Source organism: Sciurus vulgaris (genome assembly GCF_902686455.1).
Source record: "Sciurus vulgaris genome assembly, chromosome: 18".
In the NCBI taxonomy this organism is placed as follows: domain Eukaryota; kingdom Metazoa; phylum Chordata; class Mammalia; order Rodentia; family Sciuridae; genus Sciurus; species Sciurus vulgaris.
In genome coordinates this window covers 2,087,742-2,112,640 of record NC_136479.1, presented here as the reverse complement: position 1 = coordinate 2,112,640, position 24,899 = coordinate 2,087,742, and the positions used below count along the sequence as shown (strand labels likewise).

The 24,899-nt window shown below is 52.6% G+C and overlaps 2 protein-coding genes across 5 annotated transcripts; both read right to left on the bottom strand.

Annotated features, from left to right (window-relative positions):
- Positions 1 to 331: 331 nt before the first annotated feature.
- On the bottom strand, positions 332 to 8,765 carry AMDHD2 (amidohydrolase domain containing 2). Of its 4 annotated transcripts, none has more exons than XM_079120336.1 (11): positions 8,610 to 8,765; positions 8,392 to 8,528; positions 8,173 to 8,312; positions 3,449 to 3,503; positions 3,082 to 3,294; positions 2,925 to 3,013; positions 2,699 to 2,843; positions 2,509 to 2,616; positions 2,309 to 2,416; positions 1,260 to 1,411; positions 332 to 955 (listed from the first exon to the last, which is right to left on the bottom strand). In XM_079120336.1, exons 1-11 carry the CDS (start codon positions 8,690 to 8,692, stop codon positions 641 to 643), a joined length of 1,545 nt encoding a protein of 514 aa, XP_078976462.1. In that variant the 5' UTR covers positions 8,693 to 8,765; the 3' UTR covers positions 332 to 640. The 4 variants fall into 4 exon arrangements, with proteins under 4 accessions (XP_078976462.1, XP_078976463.1, XP_078976464.1 ...); XM_079120337.1 differs by having other exon boundaries at positions 2,309 to 2,377; XM_079120338.1 differs by having other exon boundaries at positions 695 to 955; positions 1,310 to 1,411.
- Positions 8,766 to 8,865: 100 nt separating this feature from the next.
- ATP6V0C (ATPase H+ transporting V0 subunit c) lies at positions 8,866 to 14,629 on the bottom strand. The gene is made up of 3 exons (XM_079120394.1): positions 14,407 to 14,629; positions 9,675 to 9,858; positions 8,866 to 9,589 (listed from the first exon to the last, which is right to left on the bottom strand). Exons 1-3 carry the CDS (start codon positions 14,483 to 14,485, stop codon positions 9,385 to 9,387), a joined length of 468 nt encoding a protein of 155 aa, XP_078976520.1. The 5' UTR covers positions 14,486 to 14,629; the 3' UTR covers positions 8,866 to 9,384.
- Positions 14,630 to 24,899: the final 10,270 nt, after the last annotated feature.

Below are 24,899 nucleotides of genomic sequence, written 5' to 3'. Positions count from 1 at the left end.
GGAGCAGTGAGCCCACCAGAGGCAGGCTGGGGACATGGGGCTGCTCGGCTATGATGCAGAAGGAAGTGGAACAGTGACTAAGCACAAGGATGCTAGGTGATAGGACTGAGGGTCAAGTCAGCAGGCCAGAGACAGTTAGCTGAGGGTCCTGGCCTGGGTTAGGGGCCCTCGGGTACTGCTTCCTGCACTCAGTGCTGGGTGACCTGGGGTCCCAAGGCCACTGTGGACACCCTCATGAAGGTCTCAACAGAAGGCCTGGACCTGTGCCCAGGTCCAGAACTGGGCCTCAGACCTCCCCTCTGCTGACCCAGCTCAGGGGCAGTGAGTAAACTTTATTTATTCATTTGAGGTACTGGGGATCGAACTCAGGAGCTTGTGCTTGAGAGGCAAGCACTCTACCAGCTGAGCTATCTCCCCAGCCCTAGTGAGTAAACTTTCGAAGTCATTCACCATCACTGTCCCCAGCTCCTTCCTGCAGTGCTCCAACCACGGCCGTGATTCCACTCCACCGTCCACACTGAAGGGTTCCCCCCTCACTTCCTACTCTATCTTCCTGTGGGTCTGCAGACCTCCGACAGTTCCAGCCTAACAGGGGCCCCACAAGGAACCCAACCATTCCTGGCCCCAAGACACAACGCCCTCAATGAAGCCCAGGATAAGCAGCCCTGCAAGCAACACCCAGAGACAAGGTAAGTCCTGCTGGCTGCACATTTATCCAAGTCACTGCCTCCAGGGTCACTTGAGGCTCTGGGAGGGCCCACCTGGAGGGGGGGTCCCAACTTGCTCTCTGGAGACCAGCTCCCCCGACTGCCCGCCATGTCAGTGTCCAGCTGGGGCCGGGCATCCTCTCCAGCCGAAGTCCTTGGTTATAGCCTGGCTTCCTCCGCCTGCCACACCAGCTCACCGGAGATGTAGGTGGCCTGGACTCGGAGGGTGTCATCAAGCACCACAAAGTCTGGGGCAAAGCCACAGGGTGAGAGGGGATGAGATGGGACCACCCCAACAACTGAGCCCAGTGGGGAAACTGAAGCCCAGGGACATAACTCATGCAGGATATCCTGACCCACCACATACTGGCACAGGAGCTAGAACCAAGAGTCTAACTCCTTATAGTTAGGGACAAGGGACTGTGCTCCCTGCTGCCCTGGTCTGGCCTTATCTTGGATGCCAGAAAGCCTGACCAAGGGGAAAAGAGGGCCAGAGAGAGGCTGTGGCAGGCAATGCCATCAGGGAGCCAGGAACCAGGAAGACCCACTCACCTGGGCCCTGACCCAGCCCTTCGCTGGGTCTCTCCTACGTGGAGCCTCACCTGCATCAGCACCAAAGTCCAGGCTCCCCTTGCTCTTCTCCAGCCCCAGCAGCTGGGCCGGGTGCAGGGACGCAGCCTCCAGGGCTGCCTCCACACTGCAGCCTGCTTGGGACACAACATGGTGATGTCCCACGGCCCCTCCCCCATGCACAGCTCCAAGCTCCTGGTTTTAGAGTCTGGAGAAAGGGGGACAGCCTGGGTTCTGCAACAGGTTAACAAGGACCTCGTCCCCACTCCAGCTCCAGGGACCGTGCTTGCTACTCTCTTCCTCGGCCCAGGCACCAGCCCCACCTGCAGGGATTCTCTTCTCCCTAACACAGCACTCTCTGGTCCCACATGCCCACAGGACCCTCCGTATGCTCCTGAATCCTGGGGAGAGCCCCTAACGTACAAAGAAGTGATAGCAGGACCCACCATGCCACCCGCTTGGCAGCCACACAGGGCTCTGCTCTCTGCTCCCCCAACCAAAGGTCAAATGACCATGCTCGCTTCTCCATCACTGATCAGTCCTGGGGCCAGGACACAGCCACGTCCTGCCTCCCGGACCTGAGACCTACAGCCTCCAGAATGACACCAGCCTCTCCCCACCTTCTGCCTTGCAAGGACCCCCGCACAACCTATCCCAGGAGCCCACAGTGCCACTCTCACCCAACCCACCCCACCTGCCCCTCTGCACTGTCCCTGAGAAGTCTCCCATCCCACAGGGCTGGGCCTCGGCCCTTCTCAGGTAGCATGAGGGGCCCTGCCCCTCCCAGGGTCTGTGGTTCCACTGCCCATCGCCCCGACTTGAGTGACCTGTTGCTGCTACCACGCATCCCTGCCTATGAGCTCTCTGCAGGGCCTTAGCCACATTCCCAGAATCCAGTCCATCCCCTGGGAATCCCCACACCCCCAGCCAACATGGGCAGGCGAAGGAGGTTGACACAGGACTCCCATGATCCACCTCCCCACGGTTCCCCCAGAGGTAGCCTCTGTTCCTAGATGCACAGACCCACTGACCTGTGGCCTGCAGAAAATGTCGGACGCAGACATCCATTGGGGCTATGCTGCCACACAGCGTCTTGGTGCCTTGAGAGCAGAGAGGCCAGGCTCTGGGGAACTGTGGGCCTGGGAGCCCAGCAAGTAAGGGATACCCAGGTTCCACCCCTGCCCCCAGGAGGCTGAGAGACTAGTTCCCTGTGAGCATGGGAGTCACTCACCTGCTACGTAAGCTGTCAACCCATCCACTTCCACGTCCTGCTGTCCTAGTGTGTGGCGGCCATTGCCCAAGCCCAGGGCAGGGACAGCATCGGTGACTAGCACCAGCCCTGGAGGAGAAGTGCTTCAGGACCTGCCTGGTGGGCAACCTGGCTGGCTAACTTCTACTGCCCCTCCTCCCCAGAGGCTCACCCTGGGGATGGGCCCGGTAGGCAATGCGCAGGGCTGCAGGGTTGGTGTGTATGCCATCGGCAATCATCCCGTAGAATATGCAGCGCCCAGGGGGCAGCCGGTCACTGGTCAGGAGCCCCACGATGCCAGGGTCACGGTGGTGGAACTGGCAGGACAGGAGGGGCTGGATGAGGGAGGGCAGAGGCTACTGGCCCCCCCAGGTGAGTGGGGGCCGGGCAGCACTCACAGGCAGCATGGCATTGAAGAGGTGGGTGATGAAAGTGGCCCCACTCTGAACTGCTTCCTCTGCAGCCTGGAGGTCAGCCACCGAATGCCCTGCACAGGGGACCCGGGTTCAGACTCTGCAGCAGCTGCAGACCCCACCCCTGCTGATGGCACCTCACCTAGGGAAACGCAGATGCCCTGGGCTGTCAGGGCCTGGATCACTTCATGGCTGCGGCCCAGTTCAGGGGCCAGCGTCACAATGCGGACATTGTCCAGGGGACCATACGTGGCCAGCACATCATGGAAGGCACGGGCCTCAAAGGAGCGAAGGTGGGCCTCGGGGTGCGCGCCCCGCTTCTCCTGGCTGATGAATGGGCCCTCTAGGTGCACCCCTAGGGGTAGGGAACATGGGTGACTACAGCAGGCACCCCCGTCCCACAGCCCACACCGACCCCTTGTGCCTGCACACCCTCCCTCCCTCCCCATCTGGGCACCTGGAGGGTAGGAGTCTCCCAGGGTGGGGGCACAAGGGGGTCAGCCACTCACCGAGGACCCCTGCCCCATGGGGACCACCACTCTTCACGGGGATCTGAGGAAGGACCTGGGGGGAACCAGTTGTTAAACCCTGCCCCCCATAGCCCTGGACCCAGAGATCCCAGGTAGAGTTCAGGGCCCTGGCACAGCCCAGCCCCCCGAGCCAGCCCTCCCAGGAGTTAGAAGGTGGCCAAAGGCTCCATACAGTGGTGAGGAGCAGGAACTCATAGGAATGGGGGACACCAGACAGCCTGCCCAGAGGACCAGGAGACAGCACTGTTTCCAGGCCACAAGGGCAGGAACAGGGGTACCGAAGGTGGTGCCAACCTGCCCTGCCCTCAGTGGCCTCCATCCAGCAGCAGCTAAAACATAAGTGGGACAGAGCCCCCAGCAGTGACTACCACCTCCCTTAGCAGAGGGCCAGAGGCAGGAGCAGGACGGAGAGAAGCAGTGGCCTGGAGGCCAGTGTGCACAGTGTAGGCAGAGCCAGGCTCAGCACTCCAGCCCAGGTCGTGGAGGCGATCAGAAAGGGCCCAGCACTGGGGAGTCACGACAGGACTCACAACTCATCTCAGGGGCTGAAAGGCAGGCCTACGCCACATTCCTCCCACATGGGCCAGGGTTTTCTAGAGCCTGCAGCTCTGCAAGGGTCCCTGGGCAGGGGTGGCAGGCCACCCCTCAGGACTTCCCGCCCAACAAAGTGATAACTGCACCCTCCCCCAGAACTCCCTGTCCCAAACAAAAGTGAAAGTAGATTTATTTATTTTTTTCTGATGCTGGAAATAAAACTCAGGGCCTTGAGCACCACTTAGTGAGACCCTGTTTCAAAATTAAAAAAAAAAAAAGGCTGGGGATGTAGTTCAGGGCTAGAGCTCCTCTAGGCTCAATCCCCAGTAGCGCCAGGGGAAAAAGAGAGAGACCGTAAACCCAAGGGGACAGAGAGGTAGAGAGGGGCAGTCAGACTCTGAAAGTTAGACCAGCAGATCCTGAACAGCTGTAGGTGGGCACACAGCGGGAAAGGACCCCCAGGCTCAGTCCTGCAGTGCCCGGCGCTGTGAGAAACGGGCTGGGGGCAGGCACCCACGGAGGAGTTGAGAGAGCAGGAGCTGGGCCCCAGAACGCCTGCCCCGGCGTGCGTGGTGGGTCAGGAACAGCAGAGACAGGAGTCAGGTGGAGTTCACATCCTGAAGGCTTCCACCAAGGCTCCAGGCAGGCCTGCTTCCTGCGCGCAGAATAAGGGTCCTTGGGGATCTGAAGAGCCTGAGGCAGGACCCAGGGGCCCTGACCTACGATGCCCGCAACAGCCCTCCGGTGCCAGCCCTCAGAGCACACTCGGGCAGCAGGGGTAGCCAACAGTGGGACTGAGCCAGGGGCTGTCACACCAAGAGGAAGGGACACAGTGAAGAGCCGCCACTGACACTCTCTGGACGATGAAAGGCCGTGTGTCCAAGAAGCAAGAATGAAATGATTTAAGACAAGGAACATGGGGTGGGGACAAAAGAAGCTCTTCAAAGCTTAAATTATGTGAGCGCCAAAGCAAGAAACCCAAGAGAAGAAATGGAAGATAAAAGCTGAGGAAACACCTAGAAAGTGGAGTTGATAAGAAAATGCAAGAAAAAAAGAAAAGAAAGAGTGGGCCCAATGATGGACCAGTGAGACCCCCATAAAATGATGACACAGGGACAGGCAAAAACTCACCAAGGAAATAATTCAAAAAAGCAAGTGGCACACACTTGTGCTCCCAAGTACTCAGGAGGCTGAGGCAGGAGGAAAGTTTGAGACCAGTCTGGGAATTTAATTAATCAAACTTAATTTAATGAATTCCCTCTCTCAGAATTTTTAGTTTTTTAAGGGATGGGGTGTAGTTCAGCAGTAGAGCACGTGTCTAGATGAATGAGGCCCTGGGTTCAAGCCCCGGCACCACCAATAACAAAACAAAACAAAAAATTCTAGGGGAAAATGACTTCTTACTTAGACTCTAGCTCAGTCAGGCTATGGATCAAGAGAATGAAGACATTTTCAGTCCTAGGTCTCAAAAACTTACCATCCCATGCATGACCCTTTTCTTCAGAAGTTACTGGAGGATGGACACCACCAAAATGAAGGCATAAACCACCAAGAGGAAAATACAAGAGGATCTGGGACATGGAAGACCCAGCAGAAAAGGTGGACAGACTGGACAGACTCCTCAGATGGTGGGGATGGAGATCCCAGGACAGCTCAGTCCTAGAGAGACAAGAGTCAGTGTTGGGACAAGCAAGAAGCCAAAACTGATGGATCCTATGCTGTGTCTAAATGGTCTGAGAGTAACAACTGTCAGCAGGAAGCTGGAGAGTTGCTAGCTATAAAACAGCAGCAGCAAAGTACATTAACTCCAGGAAAAGAAGAATTTGGAAGAGAAGACAAAACATAACTCAAACACTGAATCATACGCAGCAGCCGCCATGATCTAACCAAAATCACTATTCAGCGAGAATGAGGAATACAAGCAGACGAGAGAGAACTAGTCCTCATGCCCCCTGATAAGAAGAAATATTGCCCCAAGCTGGAAAATGGAATAGGAATACTAGCATATTTTCTAGATATGCAGGGGAATGCCTGAAGAACAGCTGAGTTGAAAGTGATGTCACCTAGGGAGGAAACTCACTGGGGCAAAGAGCTGCTGTTGTTCCAACAAGCTGTGGGTGTACAAAGTCCACCAGAGAGTAAAAATGATAATGACTGAGTCTTGCTAGCCTAGAGTCTGGAAAGGAAAGCAGAAGGGGAGTAAAGAGAAAGGAGATTCAAGACAAGACAGGGGGAAGGAGGCAGTGGACAGCTGGAAAGTCCCAAGCGTGCAGGCCAGTGGGGATGAGGCAAGAGGTACCTTCCTTTGAATCAGCAGATAAAGCACTTGAAACTCAGAATAGATCTGCCCCCTGGAAGGACAGCAAAAGGCAGGGCTGGAGGAAAGGAGTAGCTAGTGTCAGTGGATCAGACCTCAACGACAAAAGACCTGGCTAACTTCTGACAAAGTGTCAACCCATTTCTAGCCAGCGTGAAGTGGCCTGGAAGGAAGGTGGGGTGCTTGTTGAGCGAAAGATCCTCTGGTTTCCATGATACTAGTATTTAAGTTTTCAAATCCAAAACCCTCCACAATCTCTAACATCAGCAGATGGCCCACGGCCTTCATCCTGGAGGAGTCTGTCTGTAACACACCTGGACCCAGTGAGTACTGAGAAGAAAACACACTTCATCAGCCCACCCCCTGGGGCAGAGATATCTACATCACGCCAGAAAGACGTGCAGCTGAGGCAAGGGCAAGAGAGCAACTGGCTACCAGAAGAGCAAGGCCTTCCAGGTAGAGCTCGGAGGTAGAGGGTAACACCTGGAGTTACTGGAATGCGCCTGGGGAAAAAGAACAGGTTCAGCAGGTGGGAAGGGAATGTTACGGGAGCAGAGATAGGAGAAATGCCAAATCCTGTTATCTTGGAAAGGACCAGAGCCTAAGAAATCAGCTGGGAGAACTAGATGCCTGACTGCAGCAGGACAACTGAGTTTGATTTTTGATATTTGTGTAGTTGGGAGAGCTGTGGAAAATTTCCAAGAAGACGACCTTAACTGCCATTTTCCAAATACTTCACAGACACCAAGCACAGCTTCGAAAGCTGTGTGAGAGATGAAGACTGATTATTCTCAAATGAGGAAACTGAGTACAGTTGTGCCAAGTCTTTTGGCTGATACCAGAGTCAGGAGGCCACCAGGTGTACACCTGTAATTTTGGTGACTCAGGAGGCTGAGGCAGGAGGATCACAAGCTGGAGGCCAGCCTCCATAATTTAGTGAGACCCTGTCTCAAAATAAAAATTTTAAAAAAGCTGAGGGTATAGTTCAGTGGTAGAGTGCCCCTGGTTCAATCCCCAGCACCTAAATAGTCAGGAGGACAGGATGAAGCCCAAACTCAGAGCCCTCCTCACAGCCTTCCACAGCTCCCTGTTCTGATTGTGTCCACATACCCAAAAAGGAACTCATAGCAGTCATACATTCCTGCAGTGAATCGTGTACTAGAGGAAAAGGCAGATGGGGCAACTGACAAAACTGAATGAACAGGGTCAATTAACCACGGAAAAGTGTTCATTTCCTAACTTTACCAGCCACATTATGGTAGTGTAAGAGAACACCCATGTTGGTAAGCAAGAGTTAAGTACTAAAGGATAGAGAGGCATGTGTATACCACCTAGTCTCAAAGGGTCCTGGGAAGGACGGTAACACATGCAGGGAGAACCAGCTTGAGGATAAAGTTTCAAAGGAAAACTGGACAAGGACAACAGAATTCCTTCTAAGCAGGAAGAAAGGTGGAAGGGTGGGAAATGTAGGACAGAGAAGGACAGAAACACTGGGGGCAGCTCTTTCTGGAAGTCATGTTCAATTGAGTCACACACAACAGACAGGTTGAGGAAGAAGAGTCTGACCCCAGACAATGGTTGTGACAATCTTGCTTGCTCCAGGACTGGAGGCCGGCAGTTGGGGGTAGGAAGGGGCTGTGGCAGATGAGGACGCTGAGACAGCAAAAGTGGGGAGCACTGCAGAGGCAGTCAGGAAACCAGGCAGAGGGGCGCCCACCCCAGGCCCAAGTGGAGGGATGCCAGATTCAGGGACCATGGGATGTGTTGACAGATGGGAGGGCATGAGATTTAAGTTAAGGGGGTGACTGCTCCCAAGGACCCCCTTTGCTTGAGACCTTGAGCCTGACCTCACCTTATGATAAATCTCTGGTGGGGAAGTGACCAGGGTGGGGCAGAAAGAGGTGACACCGTGGGACAGGATCCTCTGGGCCACCAGGGCAACCCCCGAACCCACATTCTCCGTGGTCTTGGAGAAGTCGACACCAAATCCACCTGGGACCAGAGAAAAAAGGGAGGTCGCAAGGTGCTCCGGGCTCCTCCCCTGCGTCCCTGGCCCTGCCTCAGGCCGCACCGTTGATCTGCACGTCGATGAAGCCTGGCGCCAGGATGCAGCCCCCGCAGTCCCGCTGCTCGTCGGCCACGCGCCGCTCGTCGAAGAACAGCTTCTCGGGGTCCAAGATGCGGCCCTCACGCACCCACAGGTCCTCCCTGCTCACACAGCGGCAGGCGTTCAGAGCCCGCCGGCGCCGGTGCCCAGCCCCGCACCGCGTGGTCCCGCCCGCCCCGCACCTGAGCAGCGCGCCACCGCGCAGGATGCGGCAGTTGGTGAACTGGAGCACCGGAGCCCGCGTCGTGCCCTGCCCGCCGCGCATCGTGAGCCGCGGAGACCCGGAGCCGGCCGGCCGCCGCGCCACGTGACCCTCAGCTGACTGGGGCGGCGCCACGTGATCGCACCATCCACGTGACCCGCCGGCCCACGTGACCCGCGGCGCTGACGCGCGGCGCCGGCCCGCCCCGCCCACACAAGCGCTGGGACACAGGCCTGTCACATCCGAGAACTTTATTGGACACAGCGGGGCCGGGGCCTGGCGGCTGGGTACTGCCCCGGCCAGGGCCCTGGGCGCAGGGGGCGTGCCCTCAAGGAGTCTCGGCAAGGGGAACCCCACAAGGCAACGCTCTACCTACAGGGTACTACGGGGGAGACGAGGGCTGCTCCACAGACGCATGAACAGGTCAGATCTTTTATAAATAAACATCCAGTGAAGAGAAAACGACAACTCTAATTCATCCTTATACACAGAGCACTCTAGGGCGGGGGGCGGGGGCCGGAGGCTGCATCCTCACTGGTCAGGGGCCGGGATGGGAGATGAGTGGGCCCAAAGTCCACAGCACGGGGCGGAAGGGGCCAGGCGGGGCAACAGACGATGGGCACTAGGACACTGCGCATTTACAAGACCAACTACGGAGGGGGCGGCTGCCCGTGCATGTGTGTCAGGCTGTTCGTTCTGGAATGAGGAGGGGTGGTCTTTACATCGTGTTCTGTGGCTGGTGGGCTCGAGAGGGGCTACTTTGTGGAGAGGATGAGGGCCACGATGAGACCGTAGAGGCCAAGCACCTCAGCGAAGATGAGGATCAGGATCATGCCCACAAACAGCCGGGGCTGCTGGGCAGTGCCCCGAACACCAGCGTCCCCCACAATGCCAATGGCAAAGCCAGCTGCCAGGCCACTCAGGCCCACACTCAGGCCTGCACCCAGCTGGAGGAAACTCCTGGGGGAAGAGAAAAGATACAGGGCGGTTAGCAGCCTGCCTACCAAGGTAAGATAACACCAGGCAGGGCACTCCCCACACTCACCTGTAGAGGCTGATGCCATCATTCAGGGAGTTGGCGATGAGGACTGCCACCACTAGACCATAGATGGCGATGATCCCAGCCATGACCACTGGGATGATGGACTTCATGATCAGCTCCGGCCTCATGACTGACATGGCAGCGATGCCGGTGCCACTCTTGGCCGTGCCATAGGCGGCACCCAGGGCTGTGGGAGGAAGGTGAGGTAAGTCAGGAGACACCTGCAAGCAGCTTCAGCACAGCCGAGTGCTCCCCAAGTCAGTACTCACACGGGGAGCTGAAGACACTAGAAGGGCAGAACAGCCACAGCTATAACCATTCCCCCCTTTCCTCTGGCTGAGTGCCCACAGTCCACCTCTTCCTCCTACAGTATTCCTTGTGGCCTGCTGGGGTTCCTGCTCTGCTGTGACATCCTAGCCCTGTTCCCCAGTACTCCCCTGGCCTGCTGCCTGCTACCTACGGCAGCCCAGTTACACCAGGAAGAGGCAGCTAGGGTCCCAAAAGCCTTGCTTGAGAGTCTAGGCACCTTTGTCTCACCTGAAGTTCCAGCATATCAGTCAAGAAAGGCCTGGAAAACCGTAAGTGGACTGATGCAAGTCCAGGGTAAGCAATTCCTTAGCTATTACCTACAGACAACAGGCTGGAAGAGCCACCACGGTCTGGGCTGGGTGGTAGAGTGGTGCAGTGATAGAATGCTTGCCTTGCATGTGTGGGCCCTGGGTTCAATGCCCAATACCTCAAGCAAAAAAAAAAAAAAAAAAAAAAAAAAAAATATATATATATATATATATATATATATTTTAAAGTTCACCAGTTATGTAGGTACACACCTTTAATTCCAGCCACTCAGGTGACTAAGGCAAGAGGATCATAAGTTCAAGGCCAGCCTGAGCAACTTAGTTGAGACCCTTTCCCAAAAATAAAAAGTGAGCTGGGAGTATAGCTCAGTAGTAGAGTGCTCCTAGCACCCATGGGTTCCATCCCAGTTCAATAGGGTACAGCTTCTGCTGCTGGATGTGACCTCAAGGTCAGAAATAGCTGACCTAGCAAGTCTTAACCTCCAGGCCAGCTTTTGGACTCACCACCCAACTTCCCACTACTCCAACCCCTAAACTGGCTGCTAGGAGGGACTGTGCTTTGCCAGAAAGGTCAGCTTTCAGCAGCACATCCCATACAGCAGACCCTGAAACCCTGAAAGACTAAACAGGACCCTCCCTAAATAACCAAGGAAGATAAAGGGCAAGCCAAGGAGAGGACAAGGCACCGAAAAGAGGACAGGAATATAGGGTCATCACCCACCCTAACCATGAGACCTCAGGAAACTTCTCAGAGGCTGCCCCTGCCTTCCCTATGGCCTTCAGGTCTCCCACCACATGGCCATAGGGGAGTTGAACTCTAGAGTGGCCTGTCTCCTCTGCAGCAAGTAGCAATGGCATACTTTGCCCTGTCTTTACCCAGGGCACCCACACCACAGTCATTTCCAAGAGCAAGCAATGACTGGCTTGACTACAGAGACAGCACAGAAGATAGGTCAGAGGCAGAAGGGACTAGAACAAGTCTAGCCTTTCCTCTGTACATTTAGTTGATTTCCTAGGGACACAAAAAATGCCCACTCTTGTTCTAGTACTGAGCAGAGCTGAATTCCAAAGGGTTCTACCTTCCCAGAGATGAGCCCAACAGGAAGACAGAATGGTGACCCAAACATAGCAACATCTCCAGGACAGAAAGGGAGGCGTGTGTGTGTGTGTGTGTGTTTAAGGATGACAGACCTGTTCTGAAGGAAACAGTGACAGTGAACAGATCACAAGACAGGACAGAAGGCAAAGATAACAGCACAGGTGGAGATGCCAAGGAGCAGACTGGGGGGAGCAGGCTCGGGCTGGGGTACTACAGTATAGTGGATCACTATGCTTCCTCCAACAGTACCCTGAGGTGCCCAGACCGAGGTCTGGAATGCCATCAGCCTAGTGCTCTGGGCCCACCTGCAAGAGGTCATTCCTGGAACTCTTCTGGTCACAGTGATTTTTCTTGGCTCCCTCTGCAGGCCCAGCATCATGTCAGGCTGTATCACATATGTCAAGAGACCAGTGCCCCCAGGGCTCACACTCCTGGGGACAGGTTACAAAGAGCAAGCACAGGCTGACATATGGCACTGGAGAGGAGCCTGAACACAGAACTCCCCACTCTAGGTGTTGAGACTCTAAGAGGCAGGAAGTAAGCTGGACCCTTCCCTAGAAGAGCAGGGAGGTCATGTGGCTGAGGAGAGGATAGGGCAAGAGAAACACGGATAACCACTGGGAACCAGAGCTACAGGAGATAAAACCAGCCCAGGACCAAGTGGCAGCAGGTCCAAAAAGCCAAGCTTGATGTAGCTTTAGAAGGCAGACCTGCCAACAATGCCAGATGCAGTGGGGCAGAGATCAGGGTCAGAAGGCAGTTCCTGGAATAAGCACAAAACCAGGGAGGAAGTCACTGAAAACATAGAAAAGGAGCAACGCAGCTTCATGGAAGACATGATGAAGGAAGAATCAACAGGATGTTTGTCATAAGAAAAAAGGGGAAGCTGGAATGTGAAATGGGGAAAGGGGGACCTGCAAGATGTACATGGAGCTCATCTGGTTAAAAACCAATGAGTCAAATGCAAAGCAGGCCAAGACCCAGATTGGCAGAGGGCTTCGTGTTGACCCAACAGCAACACCAAAGGCCATGGAAGGACAGAGGCTTGTTCAGGTAGCAGAGAAGATGAAGACAAACCCTGGAGAAAGATACAGCTAAGAGTGCAGAAATGAATTCAGAAGGTGATTCAAATGGCCAAGGAAAAGGCTAGCCACCATAGGGCTATGTTAAGCTCCACATGGGGAGTAGTGGAGCTAAGGACATAAAAGAGAATTCAGAGGCCAACAGGTGTGCAGGTTCCGATCCCCAAGAGCCAGGGCCAGGCAGAAAAGGCCAGCAATACCATGACCTCAATAAAGTGCAGACACCTGCTGGCACTGCTCAGTAGGAAAAGTACATGCAGGTTCATGATGGAGAGGGGGACAAGAAGCTGGGTGCAGAAAAACAGGTCCGTGGGAAAACTCAGGGCCACAGAAATCATCCTGAAAACTGGGACCAGAGTTTCATTCAGGCAGAGATCTTGGTTTGTTCACTGATGTCACCCCAGTACCTGGCATATAGAAAGAACTCAATCAAGATTTGCTGAACATGTGAGTGACAACCACAGACAGCCCAGGAAGAAGGTAGTAGAACTTCTGGAGGCATTCTTGGGGCAAAGAGCTTAAGGGAGATGCGCAGCAACCTGCTCAGAGAAGTTCTAAAGGTGTGGGAACAGCAGGCATATCCTGGCGGAGAAGGAGAAGTCTAGACCACACCTCCCACCACAAATGACTCTTTACTGGAAGGGGATGGAAAGGGCAGGGCTTGCTCAACAGCGCGTGACAGGCAGACAGAACCAGGCAGGGTAAGGCCCCCCAAGAGAGCAGGGTCCCTGAGCCCTCAACCCACAGGTGTTTACAGTCAGCAGAGACTGTTTAGAGTTCAAACCCTCCACATACTTGTACTGGGAGCCTCCCCAGTGCAACCAGGTAGGGTGGGGCAGGGTGGGGCAGGGCGGACCACTTATGCCAAGAACCAGACCTACCAGAGGAGGCCCAAACCAGGCCAGACCAGTCCACTGGAGCTGTCTCTGACGTACCTGCCTAGGCCCCACATTCTCAGGTCTGGTCTAAGTTTTTGTCTCCCAGGAGGGCAAGTTTTCACTAAATTTGACACCCAGGACTGTTAAGACCCAACTTCAAAAGCAGGGTGCCATCAAGAACTCTTTTGCCCCTTCTCCAAGCCCAGGACAGCCCCTACCAGTTCCTGGCCCGGGAAGAGGAAGGTCATTCATTCACCCTTCCATTTTTATGGAACCCAAACTGAAGAATTCCTCCAAAGGAACAAAGACCCAATCCTGTACAAATGTTGGTACCCCACGCCACATTCTCATCCACCTCAAAGCACAGACCCTCAAAAACGTCCACACAAGTGCTGTCTCCCAGAAGCCCCCATTTCCATATGCTCCCACCCCTAGTCTCTGAGGGTTCTCAGGACCAACTCCTCTCCCAGCTTTCCCAACCAACCCACACAGCTGACAGAGCAATTGGGAAACCGCGACAAGCCCCAACCGGAAGGACCTGCCTCAGGATACAGACCACCTGACCCCCGTCGCCTTTGTGGCGAGGGCTGCGGACCTTGGTGGGACGTAGCTTCCCGCCGGCCGCAAGGCCAGGGACCCCCCTCCCAGGCACACCCAGGCCTGCCGCCGCCCACGGACCTGAGCCTCCCGAGGTGTGATGTCACACCTGCCCGCTGAATGCGGGGTGCGGAGCAGGCGCAAGACCGCGCACCGCCCCCTGCGCCCCCCACCCCAGGCCCCCTCCCGCCTCCCGGGGCTAAGATGGCAGCGGCGCCGGCGCCGCCCCACCCCCGCACCGCGGCTTGGCCGGCAGGGCCGCCGGCTGAGATCCGGGGACCCCCAGGACCCGCGCCCTGGCCAAACACGCACGCCCTTAGCCCCAGATGCCCCACGGCCCCCGCCGCCCTCGGGCCAGACTCCAGCCCGCAGTCGCGTGAGGCCGGGCACCCCCGACAGCCCCGGACTGCGTCAGAGTGACGTCACGCGCCGGCCCCCCGCGCGCTGCGGGCAGGAGCCCCGCGGCGCCCCCTGCCCGACCCTGCCTGCCGCGGGGCTCACCGCTGAAGATCATGGCGGACGAGGCGCCCATGACGGCGAAGAACGAAGCATACTCGGGGCTGTTCTTGGTCTCGGACATGTCTGCGGGCGGGGCGGGGCCGAGCTCGGCGGGGCGCGGCGGGGTGAAAACGGCAGGCCGACGAGCGGGCGCAGAGGCGGGCGAAGGCGACCTGGCCCGTCAGCCGCTGCGCTCTAAATACCAGCGCCGCAGAGCAAAATGGCGGCCGCAGCCGGGTCACATGACCCGGGCCCCGCCCCCGAGGGCCGTACCACTTCCCGCCGGTGGGGGAGCCGTGGCTCCGGACGCCTAGGCGGCCGCTGACCGCCCCAGGGCCGTACCGCCAGCCCGCTAGTCCCAGCCCCGACTGTACACCCCGCCTCAGCCTCCACGGGCGCGCTGCCCGGCGTCACCGCCCTCCAGACCCCAGGCGTTGGGTCCGTCCGACCCCCGGGCCAGGGCGGGGCGGGGTGTCATTAGCATACGAGGCGGGGTCTCTCCGCCCCGCCTCCCTTGCGGCTGCGCAGCGCCCGCAGGTGTTAGGTTTTTCTTCGATGCTTTTCTTGGCGTTCCCGGCCTGGAGCCCCGGCCCTCTTGATGCTGCCTTGCTTCTCGCGCCTTGTTCCCATGTCAGGGCCAGGCTCCTTCGGGCGCTGGGTTGGGCCATGATCTCTTCGAACAGATGAACCAAATAAATTTCGAGTGCGGGCCGCCGGCCTCCTGTGCTCCAGGCCTCAGGAGCGCCCCCACCCCACCTGTGAAGTCCTGGCCTGTGGCTGAAGCCCCACTGTGTTCCCGCTCCACCCGTCCCCAGGCTCCTCAGACCCCACCATCTTCTGACTTCACCTCTAGATTCCTAGGAAAAAAGGGAGTCCTATCTGCCCTTCTCTTGCTTCAGGGACCCAGATATCAGTTAGGGGGGTGTCTCCGCCCCTCAGATGTGGGCATGACCATGCCCTTTCAGTGTTACCACCTGTCAAGAGTCCTCCGGATTTCTGAACGTTCTGGCATCCAGGTCCCTCTGCCTGTCCCACCAATGCCCACGCAAAGCCCACCCATGCAAAGCCTCTTTTCTTTCTGGAGCAGTCACGGAGGGCGGCGGTCCCCCAGCAGAACAGGCTGGCCCTACCCTGCTGATGCCCATGTGACAGCCCGGGCACCTAACTAGCTGCTTTGTCTCCACCGGCTAGATCTGGCTACTCCGTGCCTTTTTCATTCCTTTCCTTTATAGATCTTTGGGCAGCTGTCACCTGACCAGGTCTCCCTTCAGCCACAAGCCCACAAGCCCACATCCTGAGATCAGAGAACTCTAAGTGGCCTGGTGCCACCTGCAAACTTCTCCATGTAGGTCGTGGAATCACCTTCCCATCCTGGCCTTCCTGCTGAATTATCTGCCCCACCTTCCACAACAGAAACCTCCCTGGGGCTCCTTTCCCCTTTCTCACAGTGAGCTCAATATCCGGTACTGGCCCGGTAACTTCAAGCAGTCTGGATACAGAGCCAGACCGTATAGGCCAGGGAGATGGCCCTGACTGGGGACTGAAGAAGCAGTATGTAAGTGGGGAGTCCAGACCAAGGAAGGGCAGTACTGTTCATCTTCAGGGAAGTCAAACGCACAGACACTGACAAAGTGTGCATAACCCCAGTATTGTGGGAATACCAAGGCTGGGAAGTTGGAGAGACTTGTTTTCTCTGCAGGATCAGTGGGACAACTTTGCTCACTGGCTTCTCACTGGCCTTCTGTTTTCTGTTTAATTCTGGTGTAAGATGTCACACTGTGTCTCCAGAGGGGCTGCTGACATTGCAGACCAGTAGGTCTCACGCTGAGCTCACCCCCTTCACCATTAGCTTCCTTTCAGTTACCTTTGCTACAGATAAAAGGCACAGCCATCTGCAAAGCAGTTCACACCAGCAGCTCCAGACATGCTGCTGCTCCCTCCTCCTCATTAGTAATTGCTCACCAGTCTGAGACGGGCCCAATCCAGCTCTCACCTCTGTCCCCACCCAAAGGCTCCAGCTGCCCCTTGTTTCTGGACTGCGTCTTCTCACTGTCTCTAACCTGATATGTCTGCCTAGTCTCACCCCCTCCCCCAACCAACCCATTCTTCACCTAAAACCACAGGACCTTTCTATCCAGCACTTTCTATCCTGGAATCCTTCAACAGCCCCAACCCAGCACTGGTGGGGCCCTTTCTGCCTTCTCCCCTTGTTATCTCCAGTCCATCACCAGTGTCCTTGAGCCTGTGACTCCACCTGCACCAACTCACACTTCCCCTTACTTAGGGAAAACCCCATCCTCCTCCAGGAAGCCCTCCTGACCCCCTTCCTTTCTTTCCTCTTCCTTGGGTGCCCCCTTGCACCTCATTCTTTTTTTCACTCTCTGCCACTCCCACTGAGGGTTGCTTGTCCCCTTCTCTGTATCTTCAATCCCGGTAGGTTGCCCAGCCATTCAGCTGTCACTGCTGAGCACCAAGGTGTTCCAGGCCTGGTGTTGAACATCTTGAAGTAATTTTTATACCAAGTTCTTGTCCAGGCCCTCATTTTGCGGCCGAGGAAACAGGCCTAGAAAGGTTAAGAGCCTTGCCTAGCTCGCTCCCTAGAAAGAGGTGGAATAAAACTCAACTCCAGGGCCTGGGCCTGCTTCAGCACGGAGCTCACTATCATCAGATGACCATGAAGGGCCTTGGTCTCTAGGCCCTGGGCAGGGCCCTAGGGTAAAGTGGACTCTGGGCTGGGAATAGGATCACCAGGAACACATCCCTGCCTTCTTCCTCACTGCCACTTCCCCCTTGCATGAAATCACAGATCAGGAGCCTGGACTGTCACCCTCACTGCTGGAAGGAGAAGGGGATTTCCAGGCACCATGAGGGAGAGACTTTGGAAAAACAAGTCAGAGATCTCATGGGGAGAGGAATGGAGAGGCAAAGGGGAGTCCTGAAAGGGCCAACAGAACTTTATAGAGAACCCAGGAAGGAGGGAGAGGAAGAGGTAAAGAGACCAGGAATAAAATCCCAAACAAGCCTCAAACAACTGGAAAGATGGACTTAAGGAAGCTATCCTAAAGAAGGAAAAACTTGGCTCTGGGAATGGGGCTCAGTGGTGGAGCCCCTTCCTGGGCACATGTGAAGCACTGGATTTGATCCCCAGCACCACGTAAAAATAAATAAATTAAAAAATAAAGGTATTGTGTTCATCTGCAATTAAAAATATTTTTTTAAAAAAAGAAGGGAAGGACTGGGGTTGTGCTTAGTGGTGGAGCGCTTGCCTAGCATGCGTGAGGCACTGGATTTGATCCTCAGCACCACATACAAAACTAAATAAAGTTATTTTTTTTTTAAAAAAGGAAAACTGGCAGACTGCTCTAGTAGCCTTGTAAGAAAGAACATCACAGGGCTAGGGATGTGGCTCAGTGGAAGAGTACTTGCCTAGCATGTGTGAATCACTGGGTTTGATCCTCAGCACCACATATAAATAAAAAAAAAAAAAAAAACTAAAGATCCATTGACAACTGAAAAATATTCTTAAAAGGAAAGAAAGAACATCAGAAACTGCAGATGACAGAATATCCCAGCAAGAATCTGAGGACTGTCACTGGGATAGACATCTTGACAGAGTCGAGGGAGGTGGACCTCCACCCTGGTTATGAGGTTTTTGTTTTTGTTGTTTATTTTGCTTATTTATTTATATGTGGTGCTGAGAAGAACCAAGTGCCTCACACATGCTAGGCAAGCACTCTATCACTGAGCCACAACCCCAGCACTTTTTATTTTTTATTTTAAGATAGGGTCTCACTGAGTTGCTTAGGGTCTTGCTAAATTGCCAAGGCTGGTCCCTCAACCTCCTGAGCCACTGGGATTACAGGCGTGCACCACTACACCCAGCCTCGAGGGTTCTTTATGTTGTTGCAGAAAGGAATTTAAGAACAAGCAAAATGAGACAGGTGATTTTATTAAGAGAAAGTAAGGAGCACACACTCTGGGAGACAGAACAGAGCGCAGGCATCGGACAGTAACATGCATTACCTTAGCATGGAGTGTGTACATGTAAAATCTACAGTTTAGAGGCATGACCTAAGAATGTATTTTTAGATCTCCTTTGTGTTAGTCACTTGTTAATCATTTTCTTAATTAATGTGTTGGATTTTCTTCTTTAAAAGATATATTTTAGTTGTAGATGGACACGATCCTTTATTTTACTTATTTATTTATGTGGTGCTGAGAATGGAACCCAGTGCCTCACACATGCCAGGCAAGGCTCCACCACTGAGCCACAACCCAGCCCAACATGTTGGGGTTTTTTTGTTTGTTTTTTGCAGTACTGGGGATTGAACTCAGGGCCTTGTGCTTGGGAGGCAAGCACTCTACCAGCTGAGCTATCTCCCCAGCCCAACATGTTGGGTTTTCTTTTCTTTCTTTTTTCTTTTTCTTTTTTCTTTTTCTTTTTTTTTTTTTTTTTTTTTTTGGTGAAAAAATCTTAATTAACTTCCTCATCTGGGAATTTTGCCATTGTTTTGTGAGTTTGTGTCACACTGAGGGTTATTATCGGTACAATTAGGAGTATGACATACACAAGGAGTGATCAATCCTAAAAATATAGATCACAGAAACATCCATTTGTCGAACGAAGCATTTTCAGGCCTGTTTCTCATTCTTTTTCTTGAGGGGGTGTGTGTTTCCTGGGGATTGAACCCAGAGACTTTCTACCACTTACCCCCCAGACATGTTTGAGACATAATCTCGCTAAATTGCTGAGGCTGGCCTCAAACTTGTGATTTTCCTGCTTCAGTCTCCCAAGCAGCTAGGATTAAAGGTGTGCACATTTCTGGCCAGATACAAGGATTTTTTAAAAAGTTAAAATGTCCTTCCAGGAAGAGTGATGCATACTTGTAATCTTGGCTACTTGGGAGGCTGAAGCAGGAGGATCACAAGTTTGAGGTCAACCTTGGCAACTTTGTGAGACCCTGTCTCATAATAAAAAGGGTGAAGTTCAGTGTAGTAGAGTGCTTGCCTAGCATGCACAAGGCCCTGATTTTGATCCGCATTATTGCAAAAAAAAGTTTATGGGGCTGGGGAGATAGCTCAGTCGGTAGAGTGCTTGCCTTGTAAGCATAAGGCTCTGGGTTTGATCCCCAGCACCCCCCCCAAAAAAAAGATCATGAATACAACATAATACACATAGGATGCATCACCGTCACTTGGTGCATGAGAGCTTAGTGGGTGCAGTTGTGGCAGGAAGGAAATTGCAAATCCTGGAACTGCTCCAGCCCATGTCAGGCCTCAAGAGGAGTAAGAGATCAGAGGCAGATAACTGGATGATTCCAAGGTTGGGGCTTCTCACTGACCCCAATCTACCAGGGTTAACCCAAAAAGATCTGATAGTTCTTTCTCTTTGAGGACTGACAGGTGTGCAGGGAGCCAGGGGCTATTCTTGGCCATGAGGCAGTGTGCACCTCTCTGAATTCTGCTGGGCTACATACAGTAAACCAATGCCTTGGGCTGAGCTTGGCCCTTGGAGCAGGTTCTCAGAAAGCAGTGGGTAAGTCCATAGCTTTGGATGGTCAGAAGGTACCCCATCTGCCTCTGATCCATCTCCCCCTGGGGTCATACCAGTAGCCTAGTAGACTTCCTCACACTCTAGCAATCAAGATTCACAACCCCAGACCCTGACTTAGACACCTATCCATTCACTAGTCTCTACTATATTCTAGAGAGGAGTCCCTGCCATCGTACAGCTGGGAGCCTACCAGAGGAGCAAACACTAAGCCAAAAATGTGGCTACTGGATGCAGGGGTGGTACAAAGGAAGGAGTGGCCAGTTTCCAGAAGAGATGATCTCTGATTTAGGGTTTTTGTTTTATTTTGTTTTGTTGTTGATTGTTTTGTACAAGGGATTGATTCCAGGGTGCTTTACCACTGAGCTACATCCCCAACCCTTTTTAATTTTTTGAGACAGGGTCTTAATAAGTTGAATAGGGTCTCACTAAGTTGCTGAGGCTGACCTGAAACTTACAATCCTCCCAAGATGCTGGGGATTACAGGCGTGAGCCACTGTGCCTGGCTTGAATTAGGTCTTAAAAGATAGTTTGGAGTAGGGGAGAGACATGAACCAATTTGTATTCAATAAGGCCATTCCGACCAGGGACCACTGAGCAGCTGTAATGAGACTGAAGCAGGCAGACACATTCTGCTGAGGAATGACCCCTAAGGCCTGGGGAGGCAGCAGGTAAAATGCACATTCACTGCCTGGAAATGTGCAGGCCAAAACAGCCAATAGCGGTTGCCTATGAGGAGGGTCTGGCTGGTTGGGGGATAAGACAGGGAAGGAGATATCCTGCTGTGAGCATTCCCACACTGCATAATTTTCAAGTAGATACATATTCTATCTTTTCAAGAACTCCAAGATGGGAGGAATGGGGAACAACTTCTTGCAGGTCAAGATTTCTTTTTGAGATGAGGGAGTTGCAAAACACTGACTTTAGTAAATGCCACAGAATCATTTGCTTTAAAATCACTAAGTTGGCAGGGGTGTAGCTTAGTGATACAGAACTTGCCTGGCATGCTAGAGGCCCTGGGTTCAATCCCCAGTACCATAAAAACAACAAATTAAATTCATCTCATGCAAAATTCACTTTGATTAAAAAAAAAAAAAAAAAAAAGACAATAACAAGAAGAAAGCAGTTTCATGGCAGGCTGGAAGGATATGGCTGTAACACTTGCCACAAGACCAGGCTCTGAGAAGGGCCTGCATGAAGGCAGGTAGTGGGGGCAGTAAGAAGGAAGGGGGTGTCCTGCCTGATCAAGCTCCAGAGGACAGCGGTCACCCACTGAGCCTCCCAAATGTTGAAGACACAGTTTTGTACCCCACCTTCTGGGCTAGGGCATTTGCTGCTCCACAGGAACAGGTCTTGCCCAATTCTGGCCTGTGTTAGTGTCTTAATGTCAACTCCAAGATGTTTCTGAGCATTTACAGTGAGAGGAAGTGAGAGCAGGATGTTATTTCAGGGAAGGCTGGGGATCTGGGACTGCACCCAGAGGAACCCTATAGCACCCCAGTTGCACGGGCAGGCCTACACTACATGTCTACCCTGGGTCTTACTGTCTCCAGGGTAGGTGATGGAACAGCAGCACAGTTGCCTATAGTGCTACAAAGTCTCACAACACAGGACCCAGTCTCAGTGGGGGCCTCAGGAAAGTCTCCCAAGAAGGGGCAGGAGGGGGAGGTCAACAGTATGTACAAAGGTCTAGCACCTAAGACTCCCAGCTCATCAGAGGAACTGAAAAATAAAAAATGTTGGTGCCAGAGCTTGTATTGTTGTGCCAGGCAGTACTGAGTGCCAAGTCCAGGCTAGCCTACCAAACCAGGATCAGCAATCACCTGAGGTACACCAGGAAAACTCTTGTATTAGGAGGCAATGAAGGAAGACAGCACAAGATCTGGGGAAAAGGAACCAGGGAAGGAGTGGGCAGCAGCAGCTTCAAGGAAAGATAAGCAGAGTCCCCACAGCAGCTGCAGAGGGAGAGGAAGATGGAGAGAGGTGCCAGGTGGCCTCACTGGGAGGAACTAGATGGGGAAGGGGCATCTATACAGCGCTCAAACAGGAGATGTACTACATATAAACAATCAAAATATAAGGCATTAGGAAAGACATTGATACTGACTTACATAAACTTCCAAATATGACAAATGTGACTTTTTCCCCCACTGGGGATTGAATCCTGGTTCTCGTGCATACTAGGCAAACGCTTTATTACTGAGTGCTAAGCCCTTTTATTTTTCATTTTTAGACAGAGTCTAAGTTGCCCAGGCTGACCTTGAACTTGTTGAGGTTGGCCTTGAATTTGGAATCCTCTCGCCTTAGTCTCCTAACTTTTCAAAATTTATTTAAATTTTATTTGTTTATTTACTTTTGTACTGGGGATTAAACCATTGAGTTACATCCTCAGTCCTTTTTCTTTAAAATTTTTTTATTTAATTTTTTCTTCTTTTGCAGTACTGGGGATCAAATTCAGGGCCTCGTGCTTGCAAGGCAAGCACTCTACCAGCTGAGCTATCCCCCCATCCCCAAAGGTTTTTTATTTTGAGAACTAAGTTGCCCAGACTGGCCTCAAACTTGGATCCTCCTGCCTTGGCCTTCCCAGTAGCTGGGATTACAGGTGTGCATCACACACATGGTTGGGGATTTGGTTTTTGACATTGTGGTTTTTTTTTTTTTTTTCCACAAGACAGGGACCCAGGCTTATTTTTTTCCCTTTTTACAGTACTGGAGATTGAACCCAGGGCATCACACATGCTAGTCAAGTGCTCTACCAATAAGCTACATTTTCATCCCACTTTTGTAAATTTTAATTTTGAGACGGGGTGCTACTAAATTGCACAGGCTGGCCTCCAACTTGCTGTCCTCCTGCCTCAGTTGCCCAAGTTGCTGTGATTAGAAGCATGTGCTGCCACATCCAGATCCCAGGTGATGCTTGGTATTTGATGACGATTCCTGATGGCAGCTCCTCTCCATTTCTCAAACACTCACTGAGTGCATCCACAAGACAGGCCCTCAGGACCCAAAGACCAAAATAAGGGGGCTGTGGTTTCTCTGGTCAGTGGCAGCAAATGCAATGAGGACGTGCTGTCTCACAAGGAAGGTCTCACAAGGACCACGATCAGCTAGTGCTTCACTCCACCTGAAGCGAGCGATCAGTTCTTACTCTACTGTCTTCCTCTGCTCTTGACAGAGGGGTAGAGTTACTCCAGGAGATGAGGCACTGGAGATTTCCCATCCCACTGAACTAGCTCATAGGAAGTATTGCACAGTGATTGTTGTTCCATCAGTTTTCATTAACTTTATTTAGGACTCAAATTAACACCAACCAAAAATGACTAAATTACTTATTTTCACAATTAAAAAAATTGGATTTTGCTGTAAATCCACACATTTACTCAGTAAGCAATAGTATATTTTCATAACAGTGCTTCAAATACTTCTCAGGATCAGCGCAGTGACCACTTTTCAAAGCCAATAACCATCCTTCACAGAACTAGAAGTGTAAAATCACACAGGAAACTTCTTCCCCTTCCATCTTTAGCTCATAAGCTCTGACCACGTGTCTTTTGACAGTCAACATGCTTCAGTATGACAGAGTAGAGGTGCTCCCGTCTCTTTACATAGAGCAATGGGGGCCAAACAGCATTTGCATCCCTGTTGAACACAGCATTGCTGGATGAGCTCAGACCTGCAGACCCCTTTGGCCAGGTGCGATGCACTGTGGATAAAGCAGCCCTAACTCATGGAACTGCCTGAACTGAAGGTAACACACCTGTGGCCCTGCAGTGTGCAGCACAAAGTTTTGTTGTTTCTGTCATGTCACAGGTCGATTTGTCTATCTGACAGTGTGTCCAGTAACTGCTTTCTTGGTCCCAAGCACAATGTCAAGATTCTGTACAGTTCTGCGTAAGGAGTCAGCCTGAAAACACGTGTGTCTTTGTAGCTTCAGCAATCAACCACACCATGTCGCACCTACCCTTGGGAGCACAGCCACACTGTGTAATGTGCTGTGTAATGTGTGATGTAATGGAGAGCGTAGGAAGCTCTTCACAACAGCCTGTTTAAAATCCATACTCTCGGGCTGGGGAGATAGCTCAGTTGGTAGAGCACTTGCCTTGCAAGTACGTAGGCCCTGGGTTCAATCCCCGGCGCCGAAAAAAAAAAAATAATAATAATCCACATTCTTTTCTGCCTGTGGTAAATGCTGTAGGAGGAACCTGTGAGGATTGCTTGGCACTCCTGCTTCAGGTGATAACTTCTCTATGCAAACAACACATTTAGGTTGAGGATGAGAACCACCGAGAATCCATGTTGGAACAAATAGACATTTGCTGTACAGTACTGTCTAGTTAGTGCCAATGCCAATTTTACTTTTGAACCAGCATTAGTCTTATTAGTTGATAATAGTCTGGATTTAGTAAAAATGTGAGGAAGTATCTATAAAAATTAAATATACTTCTGTACAGTGGGAAGAGCAATCTGAATAGGGTATGTTCTTTTCTTGTTAATAGCAGTGTACAGGTGTTGGTTTTTTTTTTTTTTTTTTTTTGTGTGTGTGTGTGTGTGTTTGCTGTTTTGTTTTCCAGATACTAGGTATCAAACCTAGGGTCGTGTGCCTGTGAGGCAATTGTTCAATTACTAAGTTACATTTCCAACCCTTTAAAGTTTTTTTAAAAAATTTTGAGACAGGGTCTAAGTTGTTCAGGATGGATTTGAACTTGTGATTTTCCTGCCTCAGCCTCCTGAGTAATTGGGATTACAGGCATGCTCCTCCATACCCAGCCTAATTTGTTTTGATGTTAAAATTGGGAAGGTGGGCAAGGGACTGTGGAAATTGGTTTGGAGGTGTAGCTCAGTGGTAGAGTACTTGTCTAACATGCCTGAGGCCCTGGATTCAACCCCCAGTATGGTAAAAAAAAAAAAAAAAAGGATGAAAACTGTGCCAACTTAGCCACTCTTC

Coding starts and splice junctions, on each gene's coding strand:
- ATP6V0C (XM_079120394.1), bottom strand. CDS start 14,485: ATGTCCGAGACCAAGAACAGCCCCGAGTATGCTTCGTTCTTCGCCGTC. Junction 9,859..14,406: donor GTCCGCCATGATCTTCAGCG/GTGAGCCCCGCG, acceptor TTCCTCCCACAG/CCCTGGGTGCCGCCTATGGC. Junction 9,590..9,674: donor GATGGCATCAGCCTCTACAG/GTGAGTGTGGGG, acceptor CTCTTCCCCCAG/GAGTTTCCTCCAGCTGGGTG.
- AMDHD2 (XM_079120336.1), bottom strand. CDS start 8,692: ATGCGCGGCGGGCAGGGCACGACGCGGGCTCCGGTGCTCCAGTTCACC. Junction 8,529..8,609: donor CGCGGTGGCGCGCTGCTCAG/GTGCGGGGCGGG, acceptor CTGTGTGAGCAG/GGAGGACCTGTGGGTGCGTG. Junction 1,412..2,308: donor ACATTTTCTGCAGGCCACAG/GTCAGTGGGTCT, acceptor TGTCCCAAGCAG/GCTGCAGTGTGGAGGCAGCC.